We start from the raw sequence: 22,330 nt of genomic DNA, 5'->3' as shown, positions 1-22,330 counted from the left end.
CTTAAAACTTAAAAAAAAAAAAATTATCACTGCGTACCACCATCAACTGTAATGGCATCAGTTAATGTCCATAAAACTCAAATCACTCCCTAAGATAAAACGTTTGGGTGGAGAACCGTTTCAATACAAACAAATTAAACACTGACCAATCATTAACCTTGGGTCCATAAATACACAACCCATTGTTCTATCACATAGTCACATGGTAGATATACCACACTCCCTACTTTATTATAGAACAGACATCATGACACCTGACAATAACTGTGCAATAAACGGAGACACAATTTATAAATCATTTGTCTGGGAAACCTTTGCCTGGGCAGTCATGAGCATTCTGCATGTAAAAGACCAATTATTTCTACATAGTTTACATGCCTTTATTCTCAATTCCATATATAGATTATTTTATCATAAGCTTGCATGAAATGTTTCTCCTTTGCATCACTCAAGCTTGTGATAAAGAAAATACTTATTTGAAATACGACAAATTGCCTATGATTTTGCATAACACACACACACCTTCAACAAGGGGAAATGTCTGCCTACGTTGGTAAAACAAGAAGAATGCAAACTTGAGCTTAAATTTGTTATTTTATATAAACCCATGTTTTTATGAAAACACAATCATTAAAAGTAAGTTTACTAACCTTAATCTAAATCCCCATCTACGTGTCTGTCTTCTTTAAATTGTAATATTTGAATACACCTTGCTCAGTTACATGCTTCGCACTTAAGAAAACTGCAAGCTACTCGTTTCATGCATGGTAATGTCCATTAGTCTCAAACCTAGATGGTTACTGAAGTGATGAGCTCAAGTTGATCTCGCTATATATATAACAAACAGGTGTGAAACTGCGGAAAACATCACTACTGGTAATATTAACCTTTCACACCAGGTTACGCTGGTCTAAGGGGTCATGGATGTTGACAAGAAGTAAAAGTGATTACTTTTTCCAGTGCTGATGTTTTTACTTGTGACTGCATCCTTCAGGAAGGAAATGTATAATGTCATGTCTTAAGAGACAAAAAGAGAAGTGTGTAACATCCGCAAAATATGACTGCTTTTGCTTTTGTTTCCTTGTTGTTATTATTATTTTTTCATTTGAAAAGAAACCGATTTACAGCACGTGGATTAAAACTTTTCCTCGCTTTTCATTTGGAAGACTTACATCAGAAAAAATAATAATAAATTGTGGTGCCTGGATATCCATTAAATAAAATTTACGAAAGAATTCTCCAGGTCTCACAAAATTGCCTGACTAAAATTGAAATTAATTGGAAATTGGAATCGTCTTGCAAAATTGCCTTTCAATGATTCTGATGAATTTGTGGTTGTAATTGCCAAATTAATTTCTCAAGACTGTGGGTGAAGCATCCCCGTCAAACAGACATCAATTTACAGTCACTGGATAAGACCCTGGATTTAAAAAAATCCATCCTTATATAAAAAATTCACGTTGCAAATCATTCTTCTGCATCAACTCATGCAAGCCTTAGGACATAAAGTACTAATTCAAATATGCTAAAGGTGTGTTAATTTTCTAAAATTCCAAGCAAAGGAGTTTATTTATTTATTCATTTATTTTATAATAATACATTTATTTATATATAAAATAAATAAATAAATAACTCCTCACATGTATTTATAAGGAAACAAAACTATAATCTGTCCAGTACTTATTTCTGGTATCCCACTCTACAGCAGTAGCTGCTGTGTGCCATGGATTGATGTAGAGTGCATCATGTCTCATCAATCACATCTTCTACCTATGCCCCTTTCCTGTGCCTCTTAGCCTGAAGACTTCCATCCATGCCCCCTTCCTGTACCTCCCAACCAGGAGACTTCCACCCATGCCCCCTTCCTGTATCTCCCAACCAGGAGACTTCCACCCATGCCCCCTTCCTGTACCTTCCAACCAGGAGACTTCCACCCATGCCCCCTTCCTGTACCTCCCAACCAGGAGACTTCCACCCATGCCCCCTTCCTGTATCTCCCAACCAGGAGACTTCCACCCATGCCCCCTTCCTGTACCTCCCAACCAGGAGACTTCCACAAATGCCCCACTTCTTGTACCTCCCAGCCTGGAGACTTCCACCCATGCCCCCTTCCTGTACCTCCCAACCAGTAGACTTCCACCCATGCCCCCTTCCTGTACCTCCCAGCCTGGAGACTTCCACCCATGCCCCCATCTTGTACCTCCCAGCCTGGAGACTTGCCCCTGTGCCCCCTTCCTGTACCTCCCAGCCTGGAGACTTCCACCCATGCTCCCTTCTTGTATCTCCCAGCCTGGAGACCTCTACCCATGCCCCTTTCCTGTATCTCCCAGCTTAGAGACTTTCACATGTGCCCCCTTCCTGTACCCCCCAGCTAGGTGACTGATCTACCACCATGCATCAGTAGGCAGGTACAAGTAGTCTTTGATTGTTTATAATTCATCAAACCTGTTCATTGCATGTAATTATACTGCTGTTTATACTGAGTGGTAGAATATGTTAAGGAAACAGATTTTTTTTTTCAAAAAACAATAAATGATAACAATGCCTGAAAGAGAAGATTTTATATTTTCACAATATGTGCAAGATTTGATCACAGGGATTTTTTTTTTTTTTTTTGTAAAATTAGTGTTGAAAAAATAAAATATTGAAATACAAGTACTAATACCAGTATCTAACACATCTCAAAGAGATGATTCTAAACTTTCACGATATGTGTTAGATTTAATCACTATGCAGGGATTATAGAGTAAAATTAGTCTTGAAAAAATTAAATATTGAAATATGAAACGCATCTGAAATGTGTGCTGCCATGCTGCCATTTCAGTTCAATAAAAGACAAGGAATAAAATGCAGTAGTTGTATAATCAGAAATGCAGTAGAGGAGATGTGATCTTTAAAAATGTCCTTTTCATCTATCTCAACAAAACAAATGTAGCACACTCTGTTCTACCTGAATATGATGTGAATGATAATAATAATGGCTTTGTTTTTTAAACAAATAGCTGGAATAGGTAACAATACAGTTCTCACCAATTATATAAAGATACATTTCTTGCATGTGTAAACTGAACACAATCTAATATTCTATACAGGCACCATCTTTCACAATAACACAGATGGGCCTGTTTAATTTCTAATTTTCATTTCTACTACGAATAGGATATCCATGGAAGAGAGTTCACCTAGCATGTAAATATAAATATAAGTATGTTTCCCTGCTGCAGCAGCAGTATATATGTCACAGAGAAGGACCCCTTGACAGCACTAATTTGGTCCCCGCTGCTAGCACCAATCATTTTAAACTGCTCCTTCCTCTCTGCCACATAGGTACCTCAAGTCATATTATACAGCAGCAGGGCTTGATCATATAAAGCCTATCATCTCTACCATGAGTGTTTATTGCAAAAAACATTAATCATTCATGACAGGGCCCTGGTCATGATTACAGGTCTCCAGGTAAGGATAATATTGAATTTTATAATTTTCCAGGATATGCCAATCATTTAATACCACCTACCTTAATAACTTACCTAGGGGAAGATAATAATTCTGGCAATCTAGTCTTTAATCATATTATGGATACTCGATCAAGCATTTGACAGAAAATCTGTTATGAAAATGTCAGTCTCAGCTGGCCATGGAGCTAAGGTAATCTGCCATAACCAACTAAGAAAAAAACTTCCAAGCATTATCTGATTAACAATCTAAATTGAGGCATAACTGTATGAGATTTTGAAGATTTTTTGCCATTGCAAGGAAGACTCAAGGCCAACATCTTTTGAACGACCTATATATTTTCTAAGTCTCCTAAAATACAAGAGTTTAGACTCAGTGTCCTACATTTATTTTCAACTTGGAGACAGATGTTGGATAGCAAAGTTAATTACCAACTTGGATGTACTCAAAAGGAACATTTTTGTCAAACGCCTTATAATAAAAAAGAATTCTAACATCTGTAAGTTTACCAGAAAAGTCTGTCCTAAATAACTCACAGAATCTGCGTAATAATATAGAGCTGACAACTTTGGAATAGATAAGCATATTGGCAATGGACAGAATTAATGCAAAATTATTCTTTGCACATGAAAAAAAAAACAAAAAACTTTAAGTAGCATACGTATAATATACAATAATCACTGACTCATTTTAAATCAACAGAACCACAAAGGCAGGCAAATCCAACTCTGATTCCACTCCTAACCTATGCCGTCAAATCTGACAACAACGTCTAGCCCAACCCCTCTAGGGTAACTTGAAATGTTTTTACTTGGCTCAAATTTGTACATCTAATGTGACTAAATGTTTGCTTGCCTGTGAAGAAATACAACCCAATCAGTGAGTCAATGTGCTGTAATTGAGCAAACGCTATGTAACTTGACACAATTCATTGTAAAGTTAATCAATTTCTGCCCGCTTTAATCACCACGGGCTATAAAAAATGTTCCTCGTAACCTTTTAGAGGGGATGTAATGCATAGTTTTCATTACTCACTGTAAAGTTACTTGGTTAATTACTTCTGGTGTGTAGGGTATATTTTCCTATCTGGTACCTAACCTAATACATCAGCAAATAGTTCTGATATTACCCACTGGGGCATGAAAAAATTTTGTTTTAGTCATACTGTTGGAGGAGAGAGAGAGAGAGAGAGATAGAGAGAGAGAGAGAGAAGGCTTCACAACTTGGGTTTGTATGATCAATTTGCATCCCTCCTTCCTAAAAAAATCCTTCATTAAAGTTTTAGCCTAGACATTAACTTCCTAATCATTCTCACTCAGACATTTAACTACTTCCCATTACATTCCACCTGTTTAAACTTAACCTATTGATGAACCACACCTGAGGACTATACCAATAAACTTCAGGTACATAGCACTGGTCACTTATTCAACCAATCAGGCAAAAAAACTTCAACACCATTAGTGTTAATTATTCATAATGACATTTATAATTTATATAAAACCCTGGTCAATAATCAATTAGTTATCTATTGAAAAAAATCTGAGAGTAAATACTTCACAATTACTGTGTTACATAACGAAACCCTTGGTATATTTTGCATCTATCTGCTATCTTGTGATACACACATAGTTTCAAGACTGTTTAGAAAACAGATATGTATCCCAGCTCTAAACACATATCAATCTTCTCAAGGTGCATATCATGCAGTGTCTGCAAAGATGCATTCAGTAAATTTGGATTTCTCTGGCATTTCCCCACCTTAAAAATACATGCTTTAAACAGTCTGGCAAATGCATGGGCCAAGAACATGTATCAGTCTTCTTAGGCCCTGAACAGGTATAACATAGTGAGATACATGGAAGACAGTTAAGACAGGTGAGAGGTGTGGGTGAGTAAATTCTTACCTGACATCGGACTGTGGGGCATCGGTCAGTGTCTGACTGGACATAGTATTGGTAGTGGTCAGCATCGTGGCGATGTCTGATGACGCCATTGGTTAGTTACAGTTTATGATTTTGTCTATCCAGTTATCATAAAGTTCAATTATTAACTGCTGATCTTGATATGTGAATGTAGTCAGTGCCCCAAAGTCTATTCAACAGTGCAAGTTGTATATGAAATTATTGAAGGGATTTGCCTGAATGCAACTGCTTCCATTTCAAACCATATAAAATATTGAATCTCAGACACCAAATCATGATACACTGTACCAGTAATGTTACTGTTTCCTACTGCTTACTGCTGTGAAAATCCACTGGCACTGTTAATTACAACAAATTACAAATTACTGTAAAACAATATTGAGAGATGTCAGTGACATCAGCAAAGCACCATCTGTCGCTGGATAATGAGGCTCAGTCCTTGCGTCCTCTCTTTACCCTTCAGGTATATAACACGTTTCAGCGGAGAAAAATGATGCTGTGACAATTATCTTGCAAGTGTGCAGTCATATTTCCATCCTGTATCCACGACTAGAGTTGTAATTCTTTCTACACTACACCAGCTTAGAACATTGCACTTACGTTAGCAGTTAAAATGCAGTGACAAATGCTACCGCAACTTCAATGCGAGCTCACTAAATAAACAATGAACATGGATTGCGATAAAATCTGCAGGTGTCTCGTTCAGCTTATAGACAGGCACAAGTGATACCACGTAAAGACCACCTCGGGTCCAAAGAATGCCAAAATTTAAACTTCTCCGTTCCCTTCCTTCCTTCCTCTTTCTTCCAAGAATGACTGACCTTTCACAAATCAATGCATCTGCATGTAGTATATCTTGCTCTAAGATTGAGAAAAAAGCTGTAGCACAAATGTCGGAGAAAAAGGTGTAAAAAATGTATTTTGCGTCAGCTTGCACAGATCTTCGGTTTCTTCTTTAATATCTTTGGCAACTGGTTGTTGTTTTTCCACTGTGGATGGTATGTAAGAAGCTATTAAGTAAATGCTCGGTATACTATTTATAAAGTACAAAGAGCATTCTATCTCAAACTACTGAGATTTATGATTATAAACAATAGAAGTTAATGTTTATGGTCAGTGCTGAAGAAAGCATATGTATATTTGAATATTTTGATATTCCTATCTTTCAGCTTCCTTTCAGTTTTTTAATGATGAGCAGAGAGACTATACAAGTCTTATAATTCAGTCTGTTCCTTTAATGCTTCTTGCCTTATTAATACAGCTCTATATTCAAACCTGCATTTATACTCCGTAATTATCATGGAACCAATCTTCTGTTTTCCAGGACATTAAATGCACGCATATGACTCATCTTTTTCACAGATAAACCATATTTTAAAATCACATTCATGAGTATATTAGCACTGTACTCGTAGCTTTTCCCTAAAGGCCTTTGATCAGGCAGATCTCATTTCTTTGTCTTCTTCTTGTTATTTGTCTTCTTTGTTCATTTCCCATCTAATTTATCCACTTATAAATCTACATTCTGTACACCACTCTTGACTGGGAAACCGATTTCATGAAGCAAAGCCTCGGATAATCCTGTTTTTTCCCCTCAATCAATCTTGTACGCAATCCTGTGTAATACGCTTTAAATACTAACTTGCAGCTTACAGTCTATTGATCCCCTGAGAGGTCGCCTTTTTGTTTGCAGGTATTAGTTGCAATGAACTCGTTCTGAACTTTGAGGATATTGTTTCGTTTGTTGCACAATGCCTGCATGAATCCTGAATTACAGGCAGCTTCTCCAGATCTAAATATACTACCAGCAAATGTCACTTACACAATGTCTAAACGTGTAGTTTCTAAATCATGTTCACTGGAAACTTTCTGAAATGCTGAATGACAAATATATCTCATACAAAAACACCACGTATTCTACAAGAATAATCTGTATTTAGTGAAATTTAAGAAGAATGATTTTTAGTCTATCAGAATAATCTGTATTTAGTGAAATTTAAGAAAAATGAGTTTTAGTCTATTTTTAGTGCAGATAGATGGACTATGTCAGGTGGTTTTCAGCATACTGGAACACTTAAAACATGTCTGTGGATAAGCTGTGGATGGCCATTTCAAAATTCCAATATACAATCCAAAAATCAGCATCAATACAGTGATTATGGGCATAAATGAAACTTCCACCAGTTTGTCAATAGTTTTTTCTCTCTCAGGTAAATTCAATGCTGGGATTCTTCCTAATATAAGCAATACCAGCCAGGAATAAGAAAGCAAAAGCTTATCAGCTCAACAAGGCTAATACTGAACTTCCAAATAACTCCTCCCACGAGACTGTAAAAAGTATAAATATATATGAGACTGGCATGTTTTGATCCAATTTCAGGCCACTATTTTAGCTGGCATCCTTAGCTAGGGCAGCAATAACTTCATGGAAAATCTCACTGCATTATCACTGAAAGCTAATTATAAACATGCAAAAACATTGCCTCGTGAAATACTGTGCAATATTATAGTCTCCAGAGTGCACTGCTTAAAACTTCAAGAGAAATTTCTTCTCCTTTTCCATGTATCCTCAACTAAGGTGAGCAGTGGTAATTTCAAAGCGACTGAACTTTCCTGGAAATCTCCAAGAATATCTGCAATCTCAGCTTCTGCTCAGCAGCCCTTGTGTCTCTACTGGAAGTTTCCCTCTTTCCTTTGATACCACTTTTGTGTTTCCCTAATGTTAAAATCCATACTCTTCTCAATTTTCATTCATTGATTATTCAGTCTAAAGACTCTCATGTCACTGAATCAAGCCCTGTGAGGGTCTAATCAATATTGGTTATGATTCCATACAGCTGCAGGGCACTGCACTGGGATGATAGGCCGTGTTTGTGGATGTCATTGAGTTTTCTATCGATCTGTAGCCTTGTTAAGATAAATCACATCAATGGAAGAGTTAGGTCGTCCAGTCCACGTTCCCTGTAATTCTGATAAATCTGCAGATGTTGGTCATTCAACAAATACAAAATGGAAGAACCAAGCAGAATGTGAACTGCAGTAACTCGATGAACTATGGGGACTTAAAAAATATCATAAGTTTGCTTTCTTGGGATAAAGTTGATCTGGAATCTTTTGCCAGCGAGAAAAGATAATGAACTTCCGAACACACTTTACTTCACTTGCTCGACGATACTTGTCGGGGAAAATGGCATGCATCTGTCAGGATATGCAGTCGTATGCTGTTTACTGCTGCACAAAAAATTAATTCCTTGAGCCATTGATATTCCACGGAATCCTGTCTGATAGACTACATCAACTGTTTTGTAATATTATCATCTATGTCTTAATACACTGTAATTCTGCGCCTTAGAATTATCCCACAAGTCTGTCAACTGGATGATAAGAGTAAGTTTGTTCAGGTTATGTAGATGAAATCATTCCACATTATAGGACGGCAAATACTTCATATCAATATCAACTTAAATATACTTGGTTTCTTCATAAGCTGACAAGAATAGCAATGCAAATTGATGCTTTCATTCCAACTCTTGACACTTTGATAACACCTACTATCTTTTGACCTTCAAATGGAGTTGTGGTCAATTTCAAAAAAAAAAAAAAAAAAAAAAAATCAGCAGAAGACATGAAAATACACAGGCCATCACTTAGTAGATTGAAAACTATCACCAGAGACAATCTTTGCTGATATGCCTTAATCCTTCCAAGTCTCAAAGTGGCAAGTTAGCTTTTATGGCTATGAGAAAATAAATAACCTAAGTTTTGGGCTGGAGCTGTAAAACAAAATGAGGAATGTGAATATGTCACAATGGGAAATAAACGGTGGCCTGCACTAACTGCTGTGTTCAGTTCATAGTAAATGCCACGAGCAATAAAAAACAAATATTTTCCAGGAGTAATACAGAGTTCCTGTCAATCTGAGTCTTTAGAAAATCTCCCAGTGTGAAATAACTCCGACGTCTGCCGATAAATATTCAAGGAAAATAGCCCCTGGAGAGATCATTCTGAGACTTAATTACCACACAGACGGCTAGAGTGACATAACTGCACCAATACTTCTTAATACACTCCTACACTAGGGTTTTGATAGCTAGCCTTTTTTTCGAAATTACATTTACAATTTGGCATATATCCTAGAAATCTTCTCTTCTTTTTTTTCCCCAATTTCAAGTTACTTATTGTCATTCAGTTCAACTTTTGAGTGCAGCTGTACAGTGTACAATAACAAATTATTTTAAAATGGCATATTTCTGAGATGTTATTCGATCTTTTTTCTTCCAGCTCATTCAGTCCTGCAATCTTTCCTTCTGTGATGATTTCATTAACAAACTTTAAGGCTGCACACATATGAAATTGCAGTTTTCACACAAAGTGGCTCATAGTACTCCAGGACAGTTCTAAGAATATCTTCTCTTTCTGTTCCCTTTATCCCTCTGGCAATTCTGTTCACACTTCACATAGTATCCCCGAATGCAATATTTGCAGTCCTTCAATCAATGCAGCTGTTACTCTTAATCTTTTTCGCTGCCTCCAGAGTTGTGCTATTTTATGCTACACCACCTTCATCACGACCACAACGCGCTGGTCCCTACGGAACATATGGTCGACTGAATATTAAAACCTGCCTGTGAGCCATCTTATATCTTCATGCCCTATGATATATTTAATATTGACAAATGATATTTTTCACTTCACTGAATGAAAAAAATGCCTGAAGTCATCAGTTTTCCTCTGTGTCCAATGCTTAATTGTCTAGTGGAACCAGGTGATTATCTTTGACGGCTGAGAGAAATAACCACTCAGAAATGTTTTACGCCTTAAATTATCCTTTAAATGTGTTTTAGGATGAACTGCCCTGTAAACCATTACGATGGAATTGAGCCATTTATTTATCAGTCTCAGAGAAATCAAATTCACCTACAAATTAACTTACGAACTGCACGGCATGGCATTAATTTATATCAGCTCATTTCTGTAAATTGAAATTGAAATAAAGAAGATAAATTTCATTTACATATTAAAAAAAAAACTCATAATCTTCAGATTCACAATCAAAGCATGACTGCTGTACCTTTGACATTTCATATTCAGCTGTCATCTAGAGAAAAATTAATATCACTGAACTCCAATTTTCTTAATCCCGAGGAAAATGCCACCAATCAATTGATATATCTTTGACACAGTAAGTCACAAGATCGCTTATAATAAAAATGTCACCAAGATGAGTGTCCAGAAAATTAAAATAAAAAATCATTCTCTGGTGTCAGCTTGATCATGGCTGATATTTGAGACAACATATCACAGGGTCATCCTCAGAATATTCAAATTCAGCATTTCCCAGTTGAAAATGTGCTTAAAGGCCACAGTCCTTGAAATTAAATGTCACATGGGCCATCTGCTACCTTAACCTTTAACATCCGAGATGACTGTTTGATCCCTAATGGACCTGCAGTGTCTTGTACCAGTTGGAAGTTAAATTGTACGACCTGGTTAAATAGACACTTCGTGATAAAACATCACAATTAATCAAAAGACTACTGATGTATTTAGAGGAACAGAGAATTTATAAACATACCATTGATAACTAAATATAATCAGATTTGCTTTTTGTTTGTTTTAGTTTTAATATTTTAGTGGAGTAATAGGAAAATGTGTGTAACAATACAGCCTGGTCAACTCTGTAAAATATAGTACATCATTATGCAAGCAATTGGTGCAAATTAGGCCAAATCAACTATCTGTCATATAAATATTTTTAAAGAAATATAACATAGTTCAAAAACTCAGTTTTGATAAATTTCAGTATGTTTAGTCATCCAGCAGAAATAACATAAATATTTATAACCACCAGATATATTTATGTATTTCTATGTACATTTTTCTTTAGGCCTGTACAAGGTACCCATATTTGTGTATCTTGTTTCTTAGTATAAACTAAAAGAGGCAAACATGACAACACACAAAAGAAACAGCCCTCAAGGTAGTTGCAGCATTGTAAAGCATACATAATGCAATATCATCACAAAAACATGTTTTCAAAACAATAAGAACACAGTGAATATAGAAAACTGTCATCTAATTGATATAGTGAAAATAATTATAACACTAATATTAACAACGCTCATCCACCATAAAGAGAGACTGAGATTTTCTTTGAAATCTTGATGAGCTTTTTATAAATAAAGGTGTCTATCCAATAAGCTGAGATGAAGTCTTTTTGATGTCTCAATGTTCGGGTGCTTATTCAGTGCAAAGGAAGACAGAAAGCTGCTTTAGAATCTTGATAAGCTTTTAAGTGAGGTATCTATTCTCAGGATATGAAATATTGATCCAATATTCAATAAGAATTCAGGCTTCTCCATTAAAGTGATCAATACACCTTTCCACCCACAATATCCTTCATTATCCACATTCCTGGGCCAAACTTTCACATCCATTTATGAATCAGGTATAATTCATGAATGCAATTGTTTATCCACGGCAGAGAGTTTGATGTTTCAAATGTCAATGTGGATATCCTGTGCCTACTCTACCATCTTTTTCCCTCCACTAATAAGCAAAAAAATTAGCATCTAGTGGAAAATTGTCTTCCAGATCAATGTTGGAAAATTTTCCTCTTTTCCAAAAGCGCTTTTCAGTCTACAGACAAGGAGTTCCAACAGTTTGGACTCCTTGGTACAAACTATTTCTTAACAAGCAAGCGTGCGGCTATGAATAACTTATTGCCCCTCATTAAATTTTAATGCAAGCGGCCATATTGATTTCAGATACTCAACACTGGGATAATGACAATAAAAATAAGACCCATCTTCCTCTCTCTTGATACATCACTAAGCCGTACCCCGAGGGCCCTGATGACATTGGATATCATCCAAATTACAAGCGTGAGTAGAACAAATACAACATTAGTCTTCCCTATATCTAAACACTGCTGTGGCTTTTATTCCATCTTTGACTTATCAGTCACTTAAGTATCTCTTTGATATTAATATATTTCTGATATAACAGCAATATTACTCATGTTAATAATCAGAGAAAACACTTTTAACTGCTCTAGAAGCAGGTGTAACTTAAACTATAGACAGTTCAAGTGATATCAACGTAAGGCCTTATTATGATGTAGAATTCTATAATGCATCAGGGTGGGTGGGGGTAAGACTGGAGTGGGTTGGGGGTTGGAGTTGGGTGGGGCTGGGTTTTAACATGCAACAGGTGGTATATCTGTAGAAATCCATAGGACGATGTTTGGTTTTAACTTGGACCATTTCTGAAAAGGCCATTTAATAAGTACAAAACCCTTACAGCATTTTGGCTCATTACTGCAGCCTGGTGCATTGAATAGTATGTAAAGTTATATAAGTGAGTACACAATGTGGCCTCAAGACAGTCTTTACCTGGAAATGTCATTTCTGGCCAAAAGCATTTTATCCCTGTATTTTTATAACCTTTGATCTTTTTTGCATGTAGATAGAAGGTATACACATATCATTATTATAACTCAGCATCAACTAAAGAAGTCTTTGAAAACATACAAAAGTCACCATTAAGACTGGCATTGCACTGGTTTTAAATCAATATAAAATGATCAATGATAAAAAGAACAGTAATCACATTAAATTATGTTGGATTCACAACATATAGCCAAGCAATCAACTATATTGATTACAATCAATCAATTTCTGAACCCAAGACAAGAAACCCAATGGTGTCAAATGCAATCAGGAACTTCCAAAACATGTGCATACATGTATTCAACAGCATAAAAGTTTTAAATTCAGTTTTGATTCCATTTGTACTTGTTCGCTGTGAACACCAGCTAAAAGGAATTATATAGAAAAAGATAATATATCCCTGAGTATAGGAAGCCAAATGTAATTCCACATCATCAACGTACCTCTGTCATTTCCATTTACATGGAACTTCAGGTTCTGTTAAATTATGAAACTCAGGCGAAATAATCTGATACCTAAAAAAACATGATTGAGACTCATTAATGCCCCCTGTATTAAGAGACATGCGTGTAGGCAGTAAATGTGTTTTCATTTAATAATGGTACAAACAATCATGCATTCAAATACTGTTTGAATCTTATTATGTTATAAACTGGCATGCATGTTGGGAATAATTTTCAATTAATGAAACGAACAGACGCATGTCTGTCAAAAAAGGTTTAAATTCAATAATGCCAAGCAGTGGAATGCATACATGCTGACAATAATACACCTACTACTTCACCTAAGCCCTTTATCCAAATTTTTGATCAAAATGCACCCAATATTTTGCAATGCACAAATATCTCAATGGACTTTATGGATCATTGGGTATAAACCATTGATCTGGGTTTACGCAAATCCCAAATCTCCCATGCTGCTTTCTTGTCAACAGTTTAAGAGGATACATTTTAGCTGAAAATTTTCCACCTGGCAAAATATCACGCATATTAATTAAGGAACTGAAGTTGGTTGTAATATTTTCATTATGGCTTAATATCCGGCAGAGTTTAGTACACAATAATACAATGAGTATGCAAATGCTTCAGTTTATCAACATTAATCTAAGCAGCTTATCATTTTTGATTAAGTGATTATCATGGACTGGAATGAATTGTTGTTCACATCTTAGTTTCTTTATTATTATCAAAATTGTTCTTGATTAGTCTCCTGTGTAAAGTAATCATCTGAAAATTCTTCAAGACTACAAAGATGTAACAGAATTCGTAATAATATTAGTTGCCACAACTTTAAGATTTCATTCAATGGAAGAACCACATGAAATGAGCCGTCAATCAATAGAATGCCACAAACTGGATCTATATATTTTTTTTCATAAATAGAAGTTTCTCTCTCCTTTTACAAAAGCCATCTTGTGCTGTGCTACATGAGAAAATGATTTCAGTGCACAATGTAATGGACTTAACCCTAATGCTCTTTGCAAATCTCATTATGGGTCCTCACTCAAGGTTTTCTCCTAATTTAATACAAATGGACTGGTCATCGTTGCATTAAAAATAAGACTTTTATTGGTTACTGAACTGTAAAGTTCAATCATGTTTGAAAAAGCTATGATGGGTGACATGGGAAAATTTCCATTCTGGTCCCACTTCTACCTCAATACATTAAAAATTATCCGTGCTGAAGAAAGAGAGGTTTGTAAAGAGTTCAAAGAGAATTAGAGGGATATGGCATGACGAAATAACATTTTTGACCATAGGAAAAAAATGAGATAAATGGCATTGATGGATGTCTATTTTCAGTCAAATTAATTCTTAAAATCTTTGGGATTATGTCCAAGTCCTAGGATAGGGACAAGCTATACATTTTTTTTCCATTTTTTTCATCTGATTTTCGAACAATTTTCTATAGAAAGATGACGTCACAGTAAAAATTTCCACATGGTAGAAGCCAGTCTTGCAAAGTGTTCAAGCATGTGGATGAGCTCATGGCATACCATCATGCACTGACAATGAAAAGAAAACTGCCATGCATGCCAAGTCAAGAGGACTGCAATGGTATATATGCATGACTGCCATGAGTGCATTCAAATACTGCTGAATTTCAAACTCCATCATGCATTCCAGCTTCTGGTGTTGCCTCACTTTTCTGATATTTTCTCTACATATTTTTTCTTCTTTTTCTGTGTATTGTTTATTATTGTGGTTTATTGGTGGAAGAAGAAGGAACTGACATGACATTTTCTCTGCTACTGTCTTGAGTCAATGCATAAACATGTCAGTCAGCAAATGTAATTTCTGGAGACTGATGGAGCTCAGATGAAGTGCATGTGCAAAATTCTCATCCAATGATGGGCCTCAAGTGACAGTCTGACAGTCCACTTGTTGTGTACAATTTCCAGATATTTTGTGATATTTCAAGACAAACAATGCAAACATTTTAATCTTTTACGTGTTATGGCACCCAGGTATCACATAATTGCTCTCTCCTTCCTTTTCTCTCTCTCTCTCTCTCTCTCTCTCTCTCTCTCTCTCTCTCTCAGACACATGCACACCTATTATCATTTGAATGAACACTTCAAATCCTCCTGCAGAGAGGAAAATTACAAATCAAAATCTGACAAAATTAAGTTAAGCAGGGTACAAATTCAATAAACCCCCTTTCCCTGCTGATCAATCAAACAACACTGTGTAAAATCAAATCAAATACTAACTTGTCAAAATATACCAATCTGTAGGTATTAACAGGATCAGGCTCAACTAGGAACAAACTGGGGAAGTTATTTGGTGATGCCATTTTAATTTGGTGCTTTACATTAATCACTGATATGACTTAACAACAAAAGTAATGGATTGATGCATTTTTATTTGTGCTTGGTAATGTAATGTCATATGAAGAATTTTGTTTCCTTTCCAAGTTATTCTGACTGTGAACTAGGCCTTATTTGATGACAGGAGGAAATATACTCTATATTATAGCTATGTATTGCTTTTTTGGGCTTGTGTCTGTAAAATCTACCCTGAGGCAATCTATTAACACTCATGTGTATGCAACTCTAGACATTCAATACTGTAACCATATTGTCATTGTAAGGTTTGCAAGAAATACCCTGCTGTCTGTCTGTCTGTCTGTCTGTCTGTCTGGGAAGATTTCTAACTTTAACCAAGTTTGACTTTAAATCTCCCCACCAAACCTGCTTCACAATGTTCTATCTGCCTAGACCAATGCCTGCCTTTGACTTTCAGTGCTTTCATCTGATCATAGAATGATATAATTTGAAATGAGCATCCTTTCCACTTACCTCTAACTTTTACTGTTTCAGCATTTGGAACAGAAGACTACCACTGCAGCAACTTGTCAAGTCAAAAGTAAATGTGCAGTCAATCTGTACGATACAAATATCTCCTGCGACATGTCCCTTTTGTGTCACAGGAAGAGCGTACGATTACAACAATGTTACATTGTCCTGGTTGCACAACAATCCTTCAATTTCTTGTTGATATTGTCACCCTTTTTATCGCTACTTTCTTTATAAAATATGATCACAGCCTTTTGACATCCTGTCAACTTTTGTTGTTATGGCACATTATCCTTTTCATAACAGAATTTGTTCATTTCATTAAGGAACATGAGCGACATGTCGGAAATTTGTTTGATCTTCGGTGTGGCAGTCAAAACACAAACTGATGGTGAGATGTCTCTTTACGAATTCATTTTAACAGAAAGGGAATGCATCATGTTACATCAAGTTTGTTAATACACAGTTTCCTGATCCAAACTGTTAAAATTCAAGGCCAGAACACTGCATAATAAGAAAACTCTACTCAATATCCATACTGGGGGCCTGCTAAAACACCCATTCTTTTTGGAAATGGACTGGCAATCATTTCGTGAAAAATGACCCAATACCTGAGAAATGAAACAGGTAGTCAATTTCACAGGTTTGGAATACAATGTACCAATAAAAACAGCGCACTTCTGTTGCGGCAACTTCAAACCAGTCACAACATAAAATCTTATCATGAAAGGATGGTTTTTGACTCTTGGTTGTAAATTGGTGAATAAGCATGCATCGTGCACATGTATTTGCTACATCACATCGACAATGGGGAACAATGCAGGTGCATGCCATGCTCTTTTGCCCACAAACTACAAAGTGACAGACAAGACAGGAGGCTGAATTCAAGCGTTCATCATTGAATTCAAGCGATTGAAGTTACCTACACATGCTTTAGTGCTTGCGGTGCCTTGCATGTGCATAGTGGGCAAGATTCTCTCTTACGCCTGTCCAGGTCTCAAAAATAAAGAAATTATGCAGAAGAGCATGGATTAATCATAGCATATACCAGTCATGCTTCTTCAAGGCCTAAACTTTCACCATTGGATCTCAGGAAGAGTATAATAAGATGGAAAACAGAACCATTTTTGAAACTGGAGCTATGTTTTTCAACCTAATTGCCTGAGTAATGGAAAGTTAATATTGTACCTGTGAGGAACTATGGAGGTACCATGGAATACCTGCGTCCTTCTTTTACAGAAATCAGTCCAGTAAAACCATAAAAATTCTTTCACGCCTGACATTCCCAATGTTATGCCACAACCTTGAACAGTTTCAAAACATGTTTTGTAAATAAAATGTGTTGTTGTCAGAATTCATGAATTTTCTAAATTGTTTACCAACATTAAGCTACACATACCAAAACATGGACTCCACACACTGATTTTTAGCAAGAAGCTCTTTTTATCTAGAAATAACTTACATATCTGAAACATTTCGTAATTGCTTCCACAAAACTAAAAATAAAACTTCCTAAAGCCTCTTTGAAGACAAACTGGTGCATATCAGCACATTTATAAGATTTTGTCAGAAATCCCTGTAATTAAATGAAAATGACAACAGATATTTTCTACTCACCGCCTTAGAGAGGCCCTGCAGATCTTCTGCCAGACGACATTATATGAGCCTAACATTTCAGCTTACGCAGGGACCATAATAAAACAATGAAAAACTCATTTGACAGGTGTCCTAACGAGCATACGGACATGACATGTGACATTATGCACCCGTTATGAACTTATCCCATGTTATCTATGTGTTATCTGTAAAGGAATGCGAGGTATCAAAGTTCCCGATGACGTCAACAGTTTACAAGCCTAGTGTCATGAACAAAAGCTATGTTGTACAATAAGTGGCTACTTATAGAAATGATGGACAAAAATGATGTGTCATAAGTTTTTCTTCAGCTTGGTAAATTGTTGTAATAGGGAAGTGACAGATAAGACAGGGTGGAGAAACTTTAGCCGCTTTTTTAAACCATTTTTCATCCAGTTAAACAATACATGACACTCTTCTACTGTACTATTTTATCATCTGTTTGTTTTCTTTTCATAATATTGCTCAATACTGTAATCTATAAGATCTTAACTTATCTCACTTTCAACTTGTCCATCTAAAATTTGTTTCTCCTTTCATTTTCAAAGGTACTCTACACCCATTTAGTCCTTTTCTGCATGAAAAAGGCCAGTATATTTTTAAATATTGTGGCTGGCCTCAAGTTTGTTTAGTTATAAAAAAAAGAACATAATACTAAAACCTGGTATATATATATACACACACACAGAAAAAAAGAGGTAAGTTACATGCATATTTCTGTCCAAATGACAGAAGCAAAACCAGTCACACAATAGGCAGTAAATATCAAGACTTTCACTCAAACCTAACAAGACCTGGCGCTACAATAGAGCAGTATTTTTCTCCTCATCTATGTATGTTATGTCTTGCTTTTGGTGTAATATTCTAGCATTAAAATAGCATCCTCATGTAAGTATAGCATTCAAGACCAGAACTCATGGACAAAAGCACATTGAATAACTTTACATTTATTCTATTCTATGCACATAAGCTAGGATTCAACATAAGTTAACTTTAGCTGAATCACAAAATAAATCAACAAACATAGCTTTCATTTGTTACTGGGAGCTTCACACAGCTAGGATATGCCAAAATTTTACCTTTAACTGGCCACAGATACCCTCATGTCTTTGACTATAAATAGCCCTTGTGGTCATCCCAGACACCTCTCAGACCATAGGTCACTGTTAAGATAGACATCTGGACAACCCACTTATCTGATGAAGTCCTAAAGACCATGGTTAAGTGTAATTGTTAACTTGATGGACACTGGTCATTCAACACCTTACTGTCTAGCCTTGACTCTTATCTGATGAAGGACTGAGGCGTAGGGAGTACTGTAGCTTATATAGTGTAGTTTACATATAGGTGCAGATTCATGTGTGTGAATGCAAATGCATGTACTAGTATGCATGTTTGAGTAAATGTGCATGTGCGCAAGTGCACACACATACTCACACATACACACAAAACATCCTATCCCGTACATTTTTTAACTTGACGGCTTTCATTGTGATAAAAGAAATGACTTAAATAGCCTAATACAGTAGATATGACAGATATTGACAAATACACCTCCATTGAACTGATATGCTTCACACACCTTCACCCTCTCTCCCCCCCAAAAAAAGTCTATTCCCCATGTACCATTCTTCCTAATCCCTATCTCATACATTCTCAACACTTAAAAACAAATTAAATCAGTAATTAACTAAAACATTAAGCAGTGAATCAATGTCAAAAATTTCACCCTTTTCCTATAAAATTTACCAGTTGATTTCCTCACTACCCCTCACCTTTCAGTCTTTTTATTCTTATTTTTGCCCATTGTCAGAAGTTCCAGGAGCTCAGTTTGTTGGTGTTCTCTCAATGCCACAGAATCCAACCTGCAACCCGGACTGCCGCATGCCTGTACACTGACTGAACACAATTTAAAAGCCATCTGCCCGTTTCCCAACCTCCACTTTCTTTTACAACAAGAGATGAAGGCTTGTCCAGAAAATTGATCTATCTTTGCGTATTATCAGATACAATAGGCCTCCTTAACCCAGTCACTTTCGGTCTCAATAAAATGGTTCATTCAGACCCGTAGACCTGCCGCCTAATTGGAAGACCAATAATCATCCGGCTAATTTCCGTTGACGAACAAATTTCCTGCAGCTTGTTAAAAAATCCATGCCACAGTGCCCAGGGGTCATGCAGTAGGCAAATTCAACATTTCCATCACGTTTTACACTTTTTTTCAAAACTAGTGAGCCTAACTTTTAAATATAAGTACCTTCTATCACCATCAACATGACTTTTAACTACCCACTAGGACTATCAATATTCAACTCATTGAGAATAATAGGGAGCACAATTAATACACTTCATATCTGTCAACCAAGAAAGGTGGTTTGTCACTTTTTATTTTTTATTTTGATAAGATACTATTTACAGAGATTCCAGGTAAATTGGAGCTGAATGTGTGTGTGTGTGTGTGTATGTGTGTGTGTTTTCGTGTGCATGAGTGCCTGTGTACACTGGGAGCCCCCCCCCCCCTCCCCCCCCACCCACACACACACACAAACAAACTTCTCAGTGATAACAATGGTTGATGTAACAATCCCAGAATCCCCATTCTGGAGTGTAAATTACTATTTAAAGTTTTAATTGGCAAAGCTAGAATCATATCTGAAGTCTGTGTCAAGAAAAAAGTACATGCATTCATTCTTCATAATCACGAAGTCAAAACCTGTGACCTGATCTGCACATTCATTCACCAACTCTTGAGACCATGATATAAGGCCTAAAAACCAAGAAACAACCCCCTCCTCTCAACAAAGAACAAAACAAAACAAAACAAAAATCCATCTGGGAAACTCAATAGGACTACATTTACCCTACCTTTTAATACCTGGATTCCTTGTCACCTTTCTGTGTTGTGATACAGACGCAGGAACTCCTGTCGTAATTTTGACACGAACGTTAGCAAAAGGCATAAGAGGGAGACCAGCATCACCTAAATTCCAACTTGGCATCAGTTGAGAATTGTATAAACGTAGTCCTACTGTAACATTTATTTTCTGAGATCTAGTTCATGGTGTTTGCGACAGCTCTAAGGTGAAAACACCCGTGTTTGTCATACTAAGTGGAGCGTCACAGTGTCCTCTGAACTATGCCTGACAGTGACATAAAATTAATTCTTCTTCACTGACAAGTTCACACCTAGGGTAAATTATATCCAAAATAACTTCAGCGATTGATATCTATCAATATATATATATATATATATATATATATATATATATATATATATATATATATATATATATATATATATATATATATCTGCTGCATACAAATTTACAAACCATTATTGTAGAACTTTATAAATGTTTTAGTATAAGTATCCCCATAAGGGGGTGGTGTTTGGTCAGGGAGTTCGAACAAAGCACCTCACTAGCCAAGAAAAAGGCTGTTCTAATTTAAACTTTAACCAAGGTTCTCTGCAAACATGTAGTTAAAAAGTACAATTTCTCAAAATAAGACACCCCTCCTCCCTCTTCGATGAAATTGCTGACTTTTGCCCAGGTGAATTCGTAAGTGAATGTCTCATATGTTCAGTGTGTATGATTGAACTTAAACTAATAGCTCAATATCAATAGAATATATCATAGAATATCATAGAACTTCTATCTTAAAGATAGATATGGACATAATCAGGCATTCAAGCAGGTCTTACTTAGAATTTTAAGTTATTTAGAAAACGAAAAGTTGACTCCATTCATCTGAGTTAAGGGTTAAGTTGGAGCAGCTGTGAACGTATCATGACAGTGACATTAAAACAATCATTAAAATTTGTACCTGAAGCATGTCACCTAAAGGCCAAAATTTTATGCCACGTTTCACACACCAATCTTCTCCCTAGTTAGCTATCCTGTTGAATTAGATATATTTCCTTGTTAAGTAGAAACAGATTTTAAAACTTGGGTCTATACAATCATTTTAATGAGCAAAAATTATCAATCTTTCAGATACATTAATATCTAGAAATTATGAAAAAAAAATTATACATTTACTAAAAGCATTTATGGTGATTTTACTGTTTGAAATAGAACTCTAGGGTATAGCCTACTTTTCAACTTTTGTTGCTACTCCACATTAGGAGTATTCAATTTTTTAAAACTTCATGTCATGAAAGACAGTTTCCCCATTGAAAAGATTGAGTCATTACTGTATATATATATATATATATATATATATATATATATATATATATATATATATATATATATATATATATATATATATATATATAAAGCACCCTAATATATATATATATATACACAGCCTGTGCACCAGTAATGGCTAAAAATGTTCAGTCTGACACATATACAAGTATACACAACATTATTATCTTAATGATTATATCTTAATGATATATGAGAAACATCAGACAAGGTCAGACTGCCCCAACCTGGCTATGGACTTAGGAATAAGGGTTGAAATTAAAGGAAAACAATTGGGCATAAATGTGTCAAATTTGCATCAACATACAGAGTCTGTAACCCTGATATAGAAAATGTCAGCAAACAACAAATCTA

General features: G+C 35.8%; 1 protein-coding gene across 3 annotated transcripts in view; it reads right to left on the bottom strand.

Annotated features, from left to right (window-relative positions):
- Positions 1-22,330, bottom strand: part of LOC106153430 (IQ motif and SEC7 domain-containing protein 1-like) — an 85,972-nt gene that overhangs the window by 39,212 nt on the left and 24,430 nt on the right. Inside the window, exon 1 of one of the 3 annotated variants that reach the window (XM_087016388.1) lies at positions 5,364-5,538. The exons of the other annotated variants lie outside the window; for them this stretch is intronic. Coding sequence (XP_086872514.1) covers positions 5,364-5,452 — 89 coding nt within the window. The 5' untranslated portion in view covers positions 5,453-5,538. Of the gene's footprint in view, positions 1-5,363; positions 5,539-22,330 lie in introns of those variants that run through there. 3 annotated transcript variants of the gene reach the window in all.

Source organism: Lingula anatina, chromosome 6 (genome assembly GCF_051362555.1).
Source record: "Lingula anatina isolate TDL-2025a chromosome 6, LinAna3.0, whole genome shotgun sequence".
In the NCBI taxonomy this organism is placed as follows: Eukaryota; Metazoa; Brachiopoda; class Lingulata; order Lingulida; family Lingulidae; genus Lingula; species Lingula anatina.
This window is presented reverse-complemented; position numbering and strand designations above follow the sequence as displayed.